Source organism: Ambystoma mexicanum, chromosome 5q (assembly GCF_040938575.1).
Source record: "Ambystoma mexicanum isolate Mex_15411 chromosome 5q, UKY_AmexF1_1, whole genome shotgun sequence".
NCBI classification, from domain to species: domain Eukaryota; kingdom Metazoa; phylum Chordata; class Amphibia; order Caudata; family Ambystomatidae; genus Ambystoma; species Ambystoma mexicanum.
In genome coordinates, this window is record NC_090933.1 from 735,725,410 (window position 1) to 735,745,046 (window position 19,637).

At 42.7% G+C, this 19,637-nt stretch overlaps 1 protein-coding gene and 1 long non-coding RNA gene across 2 annotated transcripts in view; one reads left to right on the forward strand and one right to left on the reverse strand.

Annotated features, from left to right (window-relative positions):
- Positions 1-19,637, forward strand: part of PI15 (peptidase inhibitor 15) — a 107,951-nt gene that overhangs the window by 77,067 nt on the left and 11,247 nt on the right. Inside the window, exon 3 of the mRNA XM_069621224.1 lies at positions 3,257-3,375. Within this exon, the coding sequence (XP_069477325.1) occupies positions 3,257-3,375 (119 nt within the window). The remainder of the gene's footprint in view (positions 1-3,256; positions 3,376-19,637) is intronic.
- LOC138497631 (uncharacterized) overlaps positions 10,780-19,637 on the reverse strand; it is a 124,383-nt gene continuing 115,525 nt past the window's right edge. The window contains exons 3-4 of the long non-coding RNA XR_011278621.1: positions 13,170-13,499; positions 10,780-10,862 (exon numbers count right to left, since the gene is read on the reverse strand). This is a non-coding gene — a long non-coding RNA (uncharacterized lncRNA). The remainder of the gene's footprint in view (positions 10,863-13,169; positions 13,500-19,637) is intronic.

Below are 19,637 nucleotides of genomic sequence, written 5' to 3' on the forward strand. Positions count from 1 at the left end.
TTATTTGGCCTTGTCATATGTGCAGTTGTCAAGACCAAGTGGAGTCAAGCAACTAGAACATATCAGGATTGGCATGCCTGTTCTCAGAGAGTGGGGTATGCAAATGACAGATCACTGATTTGCATTAAATTAATCTGAACAGGAACTGTATTAGAAATGTCCATGATGAAATGCTTCAGTGGGCACATATATTCATTCACAATGATTTGTTTTTGTCTTGTTACTGCAATCCATAAATTGATTGCAATGAAATGCCAATTACAAACAGATATATAAAAATAGAGTTGCACTCTCAAGTAAGATATTTAACCAAGTTGATTCCTGATTCAATGCACTTTTTTCCCTGTGGCATAGATTGCTGAAACCTCAAAAGATAGGTGATGTCATATGCATCAAATATAAACACAAACATGCAAATGCACACACATATAGGAACTATGTAAACATGCTCAGTCCGATGAATAAGAAATGCAACTGTCTAAAAATCTTGGCCGTGGCAACATTCAGGTACAAATATTTGGTCCTAATTAATTATTTGACTAATAAAAAGTTCTGCACAGTAAAAATGCAACCTTAACTCACACTACAACACTACTTCATAAGACACATTTTAACTAAAGCAGAAATATGTCATATAGACCCTAACATTTAAAGCACGCCATTGCTTCCTAGATATATATTTTTTTCTAGAGTTGTGCTTTATGATATCATAGACTCTTTATTCATATGTGTCTATGCATTTCCCAAACTTATGATCAATGCTTCTGTGTATTGCCTGCATTCCATGTCTAAGGTACGTGTGTCTTGCATGTTTGACTTTGCTCTGCATTTTACTTGTGTATTAAAAACACTGCTGCCATTTTGAGTCAGGCAAAATCACCCGACTGTAGTCCATGGGTGTTACTAGGTCTGGAAAAGATCTGGGGCTACACTAATGTCCGGACTGTCAGGACCTGGGGCTAGCTAGACTTTTGGTTGTAGCCCCTGACCTTCTATCTGGGGCTATAGCCCTCTAAGCCCCCCTAGCAATGCCTCTGCTGTTGACACAGATTCACGCAGTTGAGGTTCCCCCACGCCATACCTCTCTTCTGGTTCCTGTGATTGTGACTCTTCTGGGAGCATCTGTGCATGATGTGCTCAATTATCTTAGAGCATATGGCGTGTAAGTGAGGGTGTGTATGTTTTCAGGGGCTGCGTGTGGGGGCTTTGTTGATGGGAGCGGTCTGGACTTTGTGTAGTATGTGCATGTGTGAGTGTATGTATGTTTGTACAGGGTATGTGTGTGTGTTGTGTTTGTGTGGGTGTGTGTGTAAGGGTGTGTGTGTGTGTAAGGTTGTATGATCATTCTGTACATAGTCATTCTGTGCATACTGTCACAGTGTTGCCTTTCCTATTGTACATCCTTACATTGTGCTCTATTATATTCCATGCACATTGTCAATGCACTTATGCAGTGCCGTGCTTTATTTGTAACCAATAAGTTCCAGCACCAACATTATGTATTCGCAGTCTGTCTGGCATCACATGAAGAGGCCACCAATGCTTATTCCTAGCTCTGGGTGGCCTATCTACATGTATTCCTAGCTTGGAATCATGTGGCAAGCCCATTGCATGTAGAAGCTGTGCCACAATCTACCTAATTGCTTTGTCATTCCCATGTTTCTCACTTCCCTGTATTCCTTCTCTACAACAATCCTGACCTACACCTTTCACTCCGTCCTTTCACTCCGTCTCTTTCTTTCACTTTCCCCCTCTGTTGGAGCAACTAACACTAAATCTCTCTCTGAATTCACTAATTATCAAATCCCTCATGAGCCTATTTTTACTCATTAACAACGTTTATCTCCACACTTGTAACTATTTAAAACCCAAACTTAGTGGGTTTTTTCGGGACATTTACTTAATTTCCACACAGGGGCATTGCTAGGGGGGGGTTAAGGGGGCTATAGCCCCTGATCTTTTGGCTGTAGCCCCGGATAGAATCTCAGGAGCTACAGCCAAAAGGCCAGCTAGCCCCTATTCCCAACTGTTCCGACATCAGCTTAGCCCCGGGTCTTTTCCAGACCTAGCAACTCCCCTGTTTCCACATATATACAATTCGGTGGCACACAATTTGTACTAGAAACACAGAAAATACTTTTGACATTTTTTTTTATTGTTAGTAAGTTCCACTGACGCAAAATACACCAATGTATGTTTCCCTCTTAGAGCAAGATGCTGAATACAATTAAATAGGAGGCCATTTAGTAAAGTTCCCATGTTTCTACGGAATCCCACTTCAATTTGTCCATTCTCCCAGATTCCACTGCCCACCGTTCTAAAAGCGGCAACAAGATTGTGGCAAAAACCTTGCTGTCTGCATCCAGAACGGCCACTGGTCTATAATTAAGAGGGTCTGATCTCACACCTCTTTTATAGGTGGCGATGATATATGCTGTGGACTAAGAAATACATTCCTTTTAAAAATATTCTTCATTGTGTTACATTACACAGACATTAGCCTGCATGGGACGATTGGCAACTACTTTTTTCCATTTTTACAAATAGATACAAAAAGGAAACTGAATGATTTCCCTCTGTTTTCTATGAAAAAATCAGTAAAAATTGAACATTGTGCCTTAATTATGAATACATTTTTGGTATTTTTCCAAATGAACATGTACAGTTTGGCAAATCTGATTTTTTGAATGTGTTGGCCTTTACCAATTGCAGTTAAGGGCTACATGTGTGTATATGCCTACACATTTTGAAAATCATAATGGATCATGTCAAGACATGAGTCACAGGAGAGTGTTTTTTGGGGTTTATAAAAACAAAAAGCAACTTTAATTCAACATTTGTTTTTGACAGGAAAACATGCGAGAAGCTTCAGCAAGTATGGCATTGGTGTTCATATGTATTCAGATCAGTTTATCGCCAAATCTGGTGACATTTCAAGGATGAGGTTGCAAATTACAGAACAATATGTTTTCCTATTGAAAGTCTCAGAGAACCGTAACAATAATCTTGCCACTGTGGCTGTATTCTCCCCCCTCTCTCCCTTTTTCTCTCCCTCTCTTTCACTCTTTCTCGCTCTCACTCTCTCTCTCTCTCTCTCTCTCTCTCTCTTTCTCTCTCTATATATAAATATATATATATATATATTCATTAGTAAGAATGGATCAACATACTATAACCTGTCTATGTTTTTTATTCTCTAATTTGCTTCCTATGAACAGGTCTAATATATATATATATATATATAATGTCATTATAGGTGTGGGATGAAAGCCTTGCAAAGTCTGCAGAGGCCTGGGCTGCAACATGCATTTGGGATCACGGCCCTTCATACTTATTGCGTTTTTTGGGACAGAACCTCTCTGTACGCACTGGAAGGTATGTACCGTGCTCTTTATGGATGATTCTTTTCACATGCCCCCTTCCCAGAGCTGACTGAATTGGGGATGCCCTAGCCGAAGATAATTGTGCTTTGGATGAGATAATTCTATGCTGTCAATTCATAGGTTAATAATCAAATTGTTCTAATATTCTCTATAGATAGGTAGCAGAATTTTCATAAAAATGCTTGTCTGTTGTCTGGTACATTAGCTGAAGCAATGTTGACGGTTCTTCTTAAGCCTAACACACATTTGCTACATTCCCTCAATTTACTGAGCCATATTCTTGTTTAAGTAGATCTTAAAATCGACTTGAAAATACTATCTCCTCCTAGAACCAAATAGATTCCATTTTGAATCTATCCATCGCAGGCCAGGTGACTGATACAAGATATCCACCTATATAATATCTGTCTTCCTACATTATAGTTAGATTTGTTTAAACTTGATTTTTAAAACACATACAGTATTTTGGACACCTAGCATTTGTACATATCATTCTACACGGTAACTAAATCTCACACTTCATGCCACTATCGACCATGCAAGCCAAACATCATCAATATCTGGATCTACAATATGGCGATATTTTAAAAAGTGTTTCCCTAAATTATACTAAATGCCATTCTTTGGCCAGCAGTGAAACTTCAGTCTAGAGATGAATGGGGGTAGATTGAGTTATTGAAAATGTGCAATATTTTTGGTGTTACCTCTGCTCACATTTCTATATCTTTTTCGCAATGGCAAATTGATCGCAATTTTGTCAAAGTTGTAAACGGACACATTTCTGGGAATGTTTGCCTATGCTATTAAAAAGGTCATCGGTCAATCTTGTTTAATTACTATTAAACATCACTGACAAGACTATTGGTAACTTCGGGCTTTCAATCAGTATAGTTAGCATTGGGTGACACCATTCCCTTCAAAGGCTGATATCAGTTTGACAACTTGACTCTAGTTTTAAATAATCTCCATTTATGACAGGTTGTTTCAGGTTCAAAATATCAGATACTTTTTTATTAGTTTTATTTTAAAGCTTCTATAAATGTAGTAATGTTACATAAGTAACTCATACGGAAACAGTAAAGAGATTTAAACTCCAGACATGGACAGAATGCATGCGGAATGAACGAAGTGAAGGACGTGGACGAGTTACTTAGAATCGATGAAACAGGTGGACCAAATGTACGCACTGAATGGAAGAATTCATCAGTGGAAGAACAGATAATTACTTAGTTCGAAGAAGTGTGGAAATCGAAGGAATATGCTGATCGGATGAGTGTATGGAATGGATGAACATGTTGAGTGGATGAGTGTGTAAAGCGGCTGAGTGTGTAGAACGGACGAGCGTGTAGCGCGGATGAGTGCGTAAATATAGAATATACAAATATGCCATATATAAATATAGAAAAGCGAGTAGAACGCAAGAGTGCGTAAAACAGATGAACGAATGTGCATAAACGGGATAAGTGTGTAGAATAGATGAGTATGTGGAGCAGATGAGTATGTAGAGCACATCAGTGTGGATAACGGATGAATATGCAAGCGCGGAAAGTGTGTAGCTCGCTGGAGCAGATGAATGTACGAGCACATAGAGGGGATGAGCGCGTAGAGGGGAGGAGGGGATGAGTGCGTAGAGGGGATGAGCGCGTAGAGGGGTGAGCGCCTAGAGGGGGTGAGCACCTAGAGAGGGTGAGCGCCTAGAGGGGATGAGCGCCTAGAGGGGGTGAGCGCCAAGAGGGGGTGAGTGCCTAGAGCGGATGAGTGCCTAGAGGGGGTAAGTGCCTAGAGGGGATGAATGCCTAGAGGGAATGAGTGCCTAGAGGGGATGAGTGCGTAGAGGAGATGAGTGCGTAATGAGCGCGTAGAGGGGATGTGCGCCTAGAGGGGAGGAGGGCCTAGAGGGAAGGAGCGGCTAGAGGGGAGGAGTGCCTAGAGGGGAGTAGCACCTAGAAGGGAGGAGTGCCTAGAGGGGAGGAGTGCCTAGTGGGTGTGAGTGCATAGAGGAGATGAGTGCGTAGAGGAGATGACTGCCTAGAGGGGATGACTGCCTAGAGAGGATGACTGCCTAGAGGGGATGAGCGCCTAGAGAGGATGAGCACCTAGAGGGGGTGAGCACCTAGAGGGGGTGAGCACCTAGAGGGGGTGAGCGCCTAGAGGGGAGGAACGCTAAGAGGTGAGAAACGCCTAGAGAGGAGGAGCGCCTAGAGGGGAGGAGCGCCCAGAGGGGAGGAGCACCTAAAGGGGAGGAGCGCCTAGAGGGGAGGAGTGCCTAGAGAGGAGGAGTGCCTAGAGGGGAAGAGTGCGTTGAGGGGAGGAGTGCGTAGTGGGGAGAAGTGCGTAGTAGGGAGGAGTGCGTAGAGGGGATGAGTGCGTAGAGGGGACGAGTGCGTAGTGTATTTAATTGCATGACATATATAGTATGGTTTGGAATGCAGAGAACGTCTGAAAGAGCATATAACCCATCATGTCACATCCCCACGCTTACTCTCTCCTTACATCACCACTCAACTAGAACACAGAGATACTATGACACCATTCGGTATAACTGTTCTCATACCAACATCCGCTGCTCACTCCACATCATTCTAAGTAATCACTGCTGGTTACACAACCCCCAGCCAGGCGATCTCCTCAGGCCTAACGCAGCCACATCCGGTCTGTATAAATCCTGCCAGATAGAACACATACTCCTGATCTCTCAACCATCACACCTACCTCTAAAAAGCAGCTATTACACGGATACCGCACGAGCTGCACACATACCCGGTGCTCACACGCACCTTTTGACTCTCTCCACTCTCTCTACTGATCTGAACTTCGGTTCCCAAGGGCGTTCAACCAACCAGCGCCTTCAGACCATACCAATGGTATATAACGCGCTATATAAATGCAAAATAACAATAACAATATCAATACACATATTAATACAAATGTGAACAAATTACAAAGGCATGCCTATATATATCATCTGTAGGGTAATCATGTACAACATAATTTTTCACAATGTTTTATGACACTCTTGCAGGTAAGATGTAATATAAACTAAGAGTGTTCAAAGCATGCATACATACGAATGCATTATTGTTTCAGCTTCAATGCCACGGATACAGCAGATTCACACCAGGGAAGGCGCCCAGCCAATCAGGTGGCTGGAACAGCGAACAAGAATACACAGTCTGCACCCACTGTTTACAGCCACCCGAGTCCCTTTTCTTCTTAATGTGGGGAGACACCAGGGCGCCTTTACCTGTTTCCTCCCAACCTCCTGAAAATAAAACAAACCCCTTTCACATCCCCTCGACCCTCCCCACTTACCTGCTGGACTGAAGCTTTGTGCTCTGGTCCCGGTGCTCCTCCCACTTCCGGCTGCCTCCATAGAAATGGAAAAGCGGCTTAGTCCCTTTTCTGATGACGGCAAGCATTTTTCTTTTTTTTTGGGAGATTGGCGTTGTGCAATAAGCAGAGCCACTCTCCCAAGAAAAAACAACATCTATTTGCATTCTGGGCAAACCCTGGGTGCGAATAGCAATCACGCCCCTCGTCGAGGCCTGAGCAAGGCCGTTACCAGCCATGTACGCCCCCCTCCTGGGGTGTGATTACTGCAATCGCAACTCCTATAGAAAGTTCTTCCATTACGCTTCCACTGTTAGCACCAGTATCACGCCAAAACAAACATTAGAAACTATCTTCTAAGCATATGGTGAGACACATCAGAAACATATTGTGGTCTTAGCTAAGGAGGAACAAACATACCTAAAATACCTTTTTGAAAGTTTGTTTGAGAGTAATATGCAGACCACATCCTTGGAGAATCTATTTAGCTCTTTTTCAGATTGATTGTAAAATTGCACTGTGGAACCAATGCCTTCACAAAACATATTAATACAACAGAGCCCATCCATACTCATAAGGCTTTAGGCAAGGACCCACTGGATAAACGTGTAATTCTTCATGACAAACACTGTTTAATCACATTGACTCTGGTCTTCTCTCTACCCTTGATCTACACCACCCTATCCATTCTTTCTCACCCCTTTCGTAAACCTCTTCAGTCTTCGCTCACACCGCTTGTCATTGCACTCTGCACTTCACTGTACTGAAAGACATTGATACACATCTCAGTCACTTGATGACCTTCACTCTCTAGCCACTCTACTTATTACACCTCATTACTAATTGCTAAAAAGAAATATTATTCTGATTCTATTCTCTCACTCTCTCCTAACGCACATAATCTCAGACTCTGAATTATATTCTCCCCCTTCCATCTCACCCTCCACTTTCAGTATTGCTTACCCTTACAGACCTTGCTAATTTCTTTAATGATAAAGTTCCTTTCCTGCTGTCCCCCATTCAATCAGCATCTTGCCCCAATCCCCATCTCAAATTTCTTCTCCTCTTGTAGCCTCTACTTTCTCATCTTCCTTTTCTAATAACTTTCTTTAACATCTCTCTCACACCTTCACTTTTTCCCTCTTCATTTAAACAATCATTGGTTTTGCCTTTTCTTGAATGAAAAAAGTCTCTTGATACTATTTCTACTGATAAATCCTTACACCAGCTCTCTAAAAATCTTGAATGAGACATCTATGCCCCACTTTGAACTTATCTTGATCATTGCTCTTTGCTCGCCCCATTTCAATCTGGGTTTCGCCCCTCCACTCTACTGAATCTGCTCATTAGTATTTCTAACTCTTTGCTCTGGCCCATCACACTAAGCAATCTTCTATTCGGATTCTGTTAGATCTCTCTCTGATCCTCAGTTTATCTTTCCAGCACATTGCTCCTCAAGGGTCTGTTCTTGGGCCTTTCCTTTTTCACTCTATGCCTGATCAGTTGCAGGCATCATCAAACCTTTCAGACCTGCCACCTTTATGCCCACAATTTTCATTCTATTATGTTCTTCCTTCTTGGATGCTATCCATGCAAATATTGCAATCTGCGTGATCTCTATTCAATCTCGGATGCATTCTCGTTTTCTCCAATTCATCCCCTCTATAATGGAAATTCTATTTGTTCCCTCTTCAACTATTGCTATCTCATCCCCTGTGATCTATTTTTTGCCTTCTCTTATTTCTATGTCAGGACAGTCATATATTCTAACTTGCATCTCTGGCCTGTTCTCCCTTTCGTCCAGTAATCATACAAGGTAACTAGACTAGATGTATGGCCTGTAGACCTTTAATTGCCTAGAGCAGCTTACAACAATGTCTTTCGAACTATGTTCAGCCTCTTCATCTTGTTTTTCCACACCTTTGGCACCTGATGCTTTGTTGCCCTAATTGTTCTGATTCAGCAGAACTAAAATCCAGAGTCAGAAGATTTGACCAAAAGGAAGAGAAAGCACATTCCCCACAACTCCAATCTCTGTAAATCTGAAAACCATGCGTTCATACATTTCAGACATACATACAGAGAAGCCATAGATCTACCTCTGAAGTATCCTCTTCTGGCCTGCCAGACAGTGGTGGCATTTACTATATCCTAGCCTTGAGGGACAATCATGTTCCATGCCATTTTCTCATCTTGAAGTGCTGTGAAGAAATGAAGATTGCCTCCATTTCTCAAAAAAAAGCTCATTTTGTCAAATTGTAAAGGTCCTGGATATAATTTTTCTAGATGAGGCATCATATGAAATTGGGTAACAAAGCAACAGAAGCCATGGGTATAGATCTATAAGACATATGATTGCAACGCATGTGGTTTGCAAGACAGCATAGAAAGGTGATCCAGACAATGCCACGTCTACAGGCTGTACTTCTATCTTTGTTCCCGGAAAAAAGAGTTCTGTGTAAGAGCAGCAAGGAATTGGTCAAGCACAAGGATAAATCAGGCAAAGCAGCATGGGCTGTGAGCTATGACTTTATAGGGTTGCACCCAACCCTCCTATTTCGCAGTTGTTATTCTGGCCTCGTTCTGATAATATCCATTTAGCCAACGGTCACTCATGTACAGATTTTGGCTTGCATATACAGAAAACCCTTCGAGCCTGTCAAATATCTGGTAATTCACCTCCATATGGAGTTTCTGCTTGCTGTAAAATTGCTGAATGCATGTCACATTTCAATATGGTAGAAGTGTTATGAAATTTGGTTGACACCGCCCATTAAATGTATGCCGAACATTTCCACTGGGGTGCTCGGCAACTTTATTTCGCCAGTACATGTTTGACCATGATGGTCTACTTCACATACTGACCTAGAAGGCAACCTGCATGTCATCTCTCTTGAACTCTGGGAAAGTTATGTATTGCCTTTAGGTGTTTTCCCACCGGGAACAAGTTGTCCCCTCCTGCTTATGCCTTTTGCCCCAGGAATGGGTGTCTGCTGTCCCTTCTCTGGAACTATTACTCCTCCCCATGACTGGTTACACCTTCTGGAATTATTGTTCCCCTCTGGAATTGTCTCCTTCCCAGACTGTTGTGCCTTTGTGAAAATCCCAGACCCCATTGAGATAGTCCCCCACCACCCCCATCTCTTTGAATATGCTCTCTGCCTGAGTTGCTCCTTTCAAAAAGTGTTACCCATCCTCGGGAAAACAGCACATTTTTAACATTTATGTCTCCATATGAACTGCCTCCCTTATGAAAATGTTCCTTACCCCTTGACTTTGAGGAGCATTTCTGAAATAATTACACTTAGTAGATAATTCCCACCCATTTCTGTTTTTACTGCGAGAAATTGTTGTCTTTTGCTGAAGCGATTACCTCAATCATTGCCCCTTCTTCACTATATTCCCCTTAAGAGAGTCAATATTTTCTGATATTGTTGGCCCCTTCTAAAACTGCGGTTCATTTTGAAAATTATTGCTTCTATTTTGTTCGAACCACTACAGCCATTAAGCAAATAGACTAAGCTCAACTTATAAACACCACACCATGAAATTTGCAAGATGTTGCCTCCTCCATAATGTTTGGCCCCCTCGTTAATACTTCTTTCAAAGTAATGTTTTTCAGATTCCATTCCCTTTGAGGTGTTCTACATTCAAACATGTTGACACTGATCCCTAGACCGAAGACCCTAACACTGTGTGTTTGGTGCCTGTACTGTTTGCATGCCAAGCATACACATTGCCAATGTCAGGTGAGTTGCACAAGCAGTCAGAGGACACACATACCACTATTAGGAAACATTGTGAATCATACAGTGCCATTTAAAATATACTGGACAGATGTACTGATGATTTCATTAGCCACAGATCTGACACATAATAACTGTGAGCCTGCCAGAGCATTAAATACAAACATGTGTGTGTCATTATAGCATGTGTTGGAGAATATTAGCAAATCACTGTACGTGGCAAATACTAGATTAGTGGTATACATTAATGATATGATAGGTCATTTATAACGCACTTAATACCCAGAGGTTTCTAAGCACGGACCCGGGGATCTCACCTGTGTTGCTTCGTGTCATCTTGCTTCCAAGGCGAGCACATTGCCGCTGAGCTATCCTCCCGGGACTGAATCAACTTTTAGCGTATCTGTGGGACAAAATATGATGCCAAATGCTGCTATACATACTTAGAATTGAGAGTGAGCAGTATCCCCCATTTTTCTTCTTTTTAAACCTTTTTTACAGCAACAAATATAGATTGTGGGTTTGGATTAGCTACATAGAAAGGGTTGTGAGCTGTAGGTGAGAGTGTGGGGGTCGACTTCCAAATTCTGCAGTAAAAAAAGGTAAAATGAATGTCAAAATGAGATTTTGCCAACACTTTTCGAGCAAACTTAGAAGATCCTTATGAAGTGTCTAATGAAAGAGACAATAAAAAAAAAAGAACATGGGAATATCACTCTTTATATATCATCACTCGGGTCAGGGGAGTCAACAAATCAGGTTGCTCGTATCGCAGGCAGAATCCCCGATCTCAGCCTGCATTCCAAGCTGCCTTATGGCTCCTCCCCCACCGCCATTTTCCCCCACCTTCCCCTCCCCTCCGGACTCTGTTTCTTCCCCTCCCGCTCCCCTACCCCTGCCACCACTCCAGCCTCTGTCCTGGCCACCAGCCACCATGGAAATGGATGAGGGGCTCTGTATGGAGCCCCGCCTTCCATCTTCATGGCGCCCATATTAAGTCAGTATTTTCTTTGAATGAACAGGATGCTGCGACGTGTGCTGTCCATTCAGAGAAAATACATTGCTATCAGCGCCCCGGGTTTCCTGATTGCAGAGCTGGGGTGCTAATGGCAATAATAGCAGGTTTGGTGGGCTTCACCGGCCGAGTAACCGTATAACTTGAAACCCACCAAACCCGTTATTAATGGCATAGTCATACGTCATAAATTAACCAGCATTGGCAAAGCCAACAGTGTAGCCATTTGTTGGGGATTATTGTATTTAATATTTAAAAGCATGAATTCAAAACAGTTGGGCCTTGTGGTTGCTAACCAATTTGGAAGATAGACTAGCCTGTGTGAGAGAAGTATTTCCATGAGGCTGTACGTTGTGGGTGCATGGAATGTGTGCCAGAGACAGACTGTAGAGCCTGGCAAGTGATTGATAATTGGGTTTGTGTGTGTATTTGAATGGGAATATGCCAAGTAGGAAATAGTCTGGTTTGGGATTTGGTAAATGCTGTGTGCATATGTGTAAAGAAGGGTTGTCTGGGGTAAATGGTGTGAACGGGCTCATATGACATTTAACTAGCCCTTACAGATTCCAACGGATGGGCCTGGCATCAGCTTTTATCTGACTGATTGCCCTGTCCTAAAAGCCTGACTCGTGAAGGATGTCCTCAGACCTACTGGATGCTTAGAGCGGAGCTATATGTGTGCCTGTCTCAGCTCTTCATTCTTTCATTAAATCATCTATTCATTCCCACTTCCTGCACTGAAACATCAACAAGTGGCAAACATATTTTATTGTATGAATACAGAGATTGTTCTTCAGGGGTCCACCCACCTGTGCATCCCTCACGTGGTCTTGCAACTCAGAAGTGGGAGGAACATTCCACAAAGTGGTGCATATAATCATGATCTTATTACTATCATTACTACCATTTCAAGGATGCTAATACTATTGGGAGCTGTAAATGTGACACTAAACTACACTCAGCAGAAGATGAAAGTCTTTACACACAACAACCACAAATAGTCCAACTCGGTTTGAAGATGGTGACAGTCGGGGAGAGTTTATTCTGTTGCTGTTATGAGTGAACATCAGGTCCTGACACCGGGGGGGCAGGGGGGGGTGGGCTTAGTTCTGTGGACAATACAAAATATAACACAGGCGTTAAAGGACAAAGGGAGCAGTCACTTGCCACACAAAAAACTGCACCTTTATTGGACAGTGTGCCCACCAACCAAGAACAACAAGCCCTTATGCTGGCAAGGTGTTGCTGAAAAGAGACATTAACAAACTGTACATAGCAAAAACACACACTCTCTTGGTAAGAAAACATGTCTGTGCTGGCTGCACCAAATACACGCCAGTTCTCCACCACATAAAACGTACTCATGTTGGCTTTTGAATTAATATACTAATTACACTGTAAGAGGAAATGTTCATGCGGCCACCAAAGTTTAATTTCTAGCAAATTGTTCTTTCCTTTTCCCCTCCCAGTCACCAGCCCTTCCGTCCCTAGCCCTCATACACATTACACATTGAACTCACGCACACACACAAAAAACTTTGCATGTATGCACACACACATGCACATACGTACATACCCACAAGCAAACATGCACACATTCACACTCACAGAATCACCGACATACACAACCCCTTATATGAATGCATACACGTATGTACATGCATAAACACATACAACGTTTTTTCCTCGGCTTACCTGCTCATGGCCACCTTAGCTCCAGACTCCTACTGCCAACATGCTGATCCAGATAACACACCTTACTCCACTGTAGGCCCTTGCGTTTTATCCAGGGCTTTCCTTATTATTGGCTCTTGAAGGGGGCCTGGACACGGACCGTTTTTGGCAGATGACTCTTCGAGCAGTACAGTTATTTTCACTCAAATCCTCCAGCAGCAAAAGGAGAAGTCTCAAGATGAAGATGAAGACCAAGGTAGATAGACAGCCCTTATTCTTGAAGAAACTGCAGTGGAGCTGTGCTGTGAATACAGCAGCTAGAGGTTCAGGAATATGGGGCATGAGGTGGCACTGATGGAAGGGGGAGGGAGATCAAAACAAAGTTAATCTTGTCACACATAGATGGGCAGAACTGAGCAGCATGCAAAAAAAGGATCACTGTGTGGCCTAAGGAGGACATGACAGCACACTCTACTTAGAGAAAATACCAAGTAGCACCACTATTGCAAAGCACACAATCATTGGTTTAGATGTTGGATAGGCACAGGAAATAACAAATTGTGCTTTTTCCAACGCCTGCCACTAGTCTTACCAGTTACCATTCCCACTAGATATCCTGCTGCTAAATACCCTTCTTCTCTTCTCTATTTTCTGTTAGTAATAATGTGGCCACATAGTTGGCACTAGTACCAACAATGGCGCCAAATCCAAAATGGATTCTCATGCCACTGACAACCAATTAAAATGTGGCACCTACGGTATGCTGAACTTGTCTCTCTTAATTGAGGGATTAGCCTTTCCCGCTTCCTCAGACAATTGGGCATGCTACAATGAACATGTTTCCATAATATGTATGATGTTGTTAATGTTCTCCTGCATGCAGGTTTCTATTCACCAGAGCATTTAGATGATATCTGTGTCATTGCATGGTGTACAATAATGAAACAACAAAAGCTCATGAAGCTGCATTGCCAAACCATTGTACCTTCAAGATGTTATCTGTTAGCAAGAGATCCTGCCTAAGTCACATACACAAATCCCTATACCCCTATTTTCTTGTTCTTACTATTATTCAAGTTCTTTTACACATCACTCCAGTCCACACATACATATCATCTTCCGGTTGAATTCAGATGAGCCCACCTGTTAATCTTGGGAAGTAAAATGTACAAATGATGTCAAAACTTAAATATGAGACATAATTATGTCAGGAGTATTTCATTTCTTTAAAACTGGTTTCACTCACTTCCGTCCTTCTTACCACAAGCAACATATAGTTCTGTCATAGATTCTAGTAGGAGCATTTATTGTTCTGTTGTCTGAAAGTACTTTGATTTTTCACTAACTCAATTATTGTTTAATAAAACACACAATGTTGCAGGGAGTGATCATTTCTCTTGGCTATTTTCCTTACAGTGTCTCAGCAATTAAATGCTGCTTGACATTCTGCATTTTGATTTCTCATTTTAAGGGTATTGATTATGAATACCTCGTTTGAAGCCCCTATTGCTCACAGGGACTTGTACACACACCTCGAGGCCATCACACATACATAACTTGATTTAAAATAATTCCAGCTGAACATTTCACTACTAACAACCATTATAAAGTGGGATGTCCAATAGGTACATCTCTCTACCCTTTTCATGATCAGTTGTGCTGGTCTAAATACATAGAGCTATACATACACCCAGCATTCACTGTCACACACCCGTATATTATCCTTCCCTTTTTTGTTTGACCTATGTCCTTTTTCTTATTTGCCCTGTCCCTGTTACATATGTCCTGTTTCATTTTCACCCCACAGACCACTGTCTGGTTTGCACTCTGTGTGGAGTCATAGTTCACCTGTACAAGGATAAGGATCCACACTATAAGACCACTATGGTGGTGACATGTCCAGTATGAAAGTCATTTGACATAACGTTATTTATTTGGCAATGTATCATACTCTAATGCATATGAGGGTTGGCATTGTTGCTGCACCTAGTCATTTAAGGTGGGAATTGTATCGTACTTGAATGACTTGGGAATGGGCAATGTATCACTCCGCACAGAGGGTTAGTATGTGAGATTAATACTTATCTTTGCACCTAGATGGAATCCAGGGGTAGACAATGCTGTATGTGTAGCTAACCCATTTATTCCTTTCGCACTCCGCACCATCGGAACGTAGCTGAAGGCACAGCCTCACTCCCACACACATCTGCTTTCACATATAACACTTTTGCACAACACCCCTGCCATAATAATGCAGCTACCATTCACGATAAAAACATTTGAGCTGCAGCTGCACACATAACTGTCTATGCTCTTACCCACACCCTCCTGCTTAGCTCCTAGTATACCTCCTTCCACCCATTCAGACATGGGTGACTAGCATTGTCTTGTCCGCCCTCTCATAACTTTAATGGCGGAAATGCACACACGCATAATAGCAGCTCCCAATTTTCCCATACTTTTGACTTTGGTCCCCCCGAGGACGTTCAACCACCAGCATGTTGGGACAGTAATTATGGTGAAAGGTGCTATACAAATGATGAAAATGAAAAAATGAAAATGAATGACCAAGCTAATAGTACTACTTATTACTCTTCTGATTGAACTTTGATGTCTTTTAAAGCAGCACTGTTTTTCCACTTTTGCTGTCATATTTAATATTAAGATATAGGCAACATGTGTTCGAGGATTTCAATGTCGGATTAGCCTCCACGTCGGAGACGGCCATGTTAGGCGGTGCGGTCTGACGTGCGTTGGACTTCCGGGTCCAATTCTAGGTCCTTTCCTCTAACTGTGTGGTGTACACGGGGAACACGAATGCAGAGAAACGCAGAGATTTGCATTGCAGGACGCTGAGGTCCTGATCATCATTACCGAGTGACACTGGTTTCCCAGGATGTACCAAGGGACATCTGGATACCCCTTGCGACTCTCATCCCCTTGAGAGACTGCATGACCTGCCAAGCTTGTTGAACGGCTTGGCGGTCCTTTTCTGAATCACGCACTGCCTTCATTGGTAAGCTATGGTGTTTGTGTTGTACTAATCAATGTCCTTTTTTGCTCAGATACGCTCAGATATAGAGCTTTCTGTAGTTTGTTTTCTTACTAGATTACCTTTTGGATTACCATTTGAGAAAATGCCAGTTACAAGGGCAAATCCCATGAACAACCTAGTGAAAAACAGGGATCTACCTAGTATGGATGCTCCCTGTACACTGCCCTATATTAGCTCCTCTATTTGTTTAGGCAGCATGGAATTCCTGCCACAGCCTACTTCTCCTATCCTTCAAGGAAGGGGTAGTCGCTTTGCAGAAGTTTTGGCCTTAAGTGCAAAGAGGAAACAAAGACTGCAAAATAAAACCTCCTCTTTTTCTATTAATAAAGCAAAGAAGAGTGATGCTATTAAAGGTGTTGATGCCTTGGTGGAGTCCTTTTCCTATGCGCATATGCAGCTGCAGAATATTGAGCTTCCCTCTCTTGATGATCACATAAGTGTTAATAAGGACTCTACTTGGGTGGTTGATCTTGATAAACCTGATGGATATGGGCCCATACAGACTTTGTCAACTTCACCCCTGCTGATCACGTCAGGGGAAAGGCCAGGGGAAGGCTCCCCTGGAGGTCCTGCAGAAGGGCTTGATGATCAAAATACTTTGGGAAACTGGCTGCTTCTCCAGGAGTGCATTAGGGGGGACCTTGACGGATGCTCTAATGCCTCAGTCCTTCATGCATGGTTTGTCTCTTTGGCCTCTAAGACTCCCACGCTACATTCTTCAACCATTGACAAATGTCAATATGTATCTACTGGTGTTGATAAGTCCTGCAAAACTCTGGATACTCAAACCATGGCGCACCAAACCTGCCAAGAAGAGCTTCCTCACAAAGGAGTGATTCCTCAAGTCTCTACTTCAAAACCTGTTCCGGGTATAGCTAATGTTTACTCTTGTGACAAAACTTCTTTCCCGACAAAAGTAAACACTGTACCTATCCCTCAATCCTCTAAAGATATTCGCATAAACAAGTCCTGTATGGCTCAAATAGCTGACGTTGATAAGCCCAAAGAATATGAATCCAGAGAATACCTTAAAAGCAACATTTTAGCCTGGCTCAGTCAAAGAGTGGGTCGTAACTGTATCAGAACTCAGGATTTGAGAGTCCCTCAGAGGACACGGATTGATGGATGGTGTTCTTTGGAGAACACAGACAGTATTTTTGTTGGTTGTGGACTAAGTAATCTCCCCTTGTTTTTGAGCAAAAACACTAATTTACAGAATATTTCTTTACTGACTAAGTTGAGAATTATTGTTAATTGATTTTACCCTTGGTCTTTTATGCTTTTTGTAGCTCCTCTTCTTTTTGATAGGCTTATCATTTGCTTGGCCATGGTCTTTCAATTCTATGTTATTTTTGTATTATTCTTTTGTGTTTCTGTAAGCACACTGAGGCCTACGAGCATGTTGCGCTATATAAGAAATAAACCAAACCAAATCAAACCAAGTTCAGTGATTGCATAGCTAAATACATTCTTAACAGCTAACAATCACATGTAGAGCAGTGAAAGAGCTCTTTTATACTTTTATCCATTAATTGATTTAAAATAAGCACCACATCTACAGGTAGATGTATCACATTTTACTATAGTCTGTATGTTTGTGCTAGCTTTGCATATAATTATAATTCTACTTGTCCGGATTAATGCTAAAACATACCTATTATACAACTACATTGAGCTTATAGCTCTGGATTGGCCGGTCATGAGAGTGTGCTCTTGCGATGAATCTGCAGACTAAAAAGAATCACAGTTCTGTTGTTAATTAGGAGTCTACTCTATGAAGGTGATCTTCTTTCAAGTGTGCAGTCATGGATTACTCATCTCAGTGTATTGCCCCTGTACCTTCCAAGAACTCATTAGATTTCACTCGTCCCTCTTGACCCTCTAACAGAGTCACTTTTGAGAGGGATTGGGGGAGTCTGGCGATCAGCACGCTGAAGGTTGGTGGTGGGAAACAAATGAGCTAGCCATAAAAGGAATCAGTCTATGAGACTGCCTGGCTGCCACGTTGGGTTTGCCTGATCCCAAGAAGGAGGCAGCACTTTTAAGCTGTGAGCCCATGCCTACAAGGCCAATCATAAATGTAGATCCCATCTATTGAGAAACTCACCATGCATGATGGAAAGAATGGAAAAACATGAAGCTGAAGAGAGGCTCCAAAGTATCAGCCAATCACTGACAATACTGAGGATTTTGAACTGAGTGAAACAACAGTATAAAAGGATGCAGAGATAGACAGGCTGGGTGAGAGTTAGGCTGGCATTATAGAGAGTTAGTGTATCAGCAGCAAGAGCAGTCGAGGAGAAAAGAAAAGAAGACTAAATCGAACATCCTAGACCAAGAGAAATTAAAATTGCCAGCTAAAGTGCATATCCTAGATGTTGGCAAGAGTCAGGGACTACTAAGGAGGATTTGGCTTAAAAGGGCTTTTGGAGCAATAGCACAGATCATGGTGGGAAACCTGAGTACACAAGAGATTCGGAGAAATAGATGATCATTGCTACCAGGGGTCATCTTCGACTCCACACTATCCTTCTCTCCTCGCAACTCTGATGTCTCTAAGAAGTCAAACTACCAGATAAACCTCCTCAGAGGTATTCTTCCCTTCCACACTTTCCCCCAGAAGTTCACTGTCTCCATAGCTCTGGTTATCTCTAGGCTAGATTATTGCAACAGCCTCTTTCTAAATCTTCCTGCCTCTACTCTCGGTCCTCTTCAACTCATCCACAACAGAACTGCAAGACTTGTCCTTGGCCTCAAGCCCAGGGATCGTATCTCTCCAGCTCTGAAATCCCTTTGCTGGCTCCCATTGGTGGCAAGGATCAAGTTCAAAACCCTTTGCATTGTCCACAAGTTTTTCTGGGGCCTGGGATCACACTACCTCCAACTCTCTCTTCCTAAATATCTGCCTTCTCAAGCTCTCCGCTCTTCCAGCTCCAACTTTCTGAGGGTCAGTTGCTTCTCCAAGCAAAGAGTTGGGGGCAGATCTCTTGCTTCAGTGGTGGCCTCGCTCTGGAACAGCCTCACTGCCTCTCTGAAAGTTGAGCAGAACCATCTCTGGTTCTGGAAGCAACTCAAGACCTTTCTCTTTGCTTCTGCCTTCTTTCTTCCTATCCCCTGCGGATCCCCTGTCTGATCCATCCATGCACTCGTCACCTGGTCACCCTCTGAATTTGGGCCCAGGTCCCTGCCTGTCCAGCTGCAATCCTGCACTGCCCCCTGGCTCCCTTGCACTTTTGGTCTGTATCTGTAACCCTGATAGTCCCCACCCTTGCACTTATTACCACCCGCTGGCTGCACTTATGAGTACCCGCACTTGCCACCCACTGGCTAAACTATTGTTTTCTCTCTTGTCCCACACATCTCCATCCTCACCCTACCCCCTGAACTTCTCCCTTCCCTCCATTCCCTGCTCTTGCGCGATCTGAATGACAGAA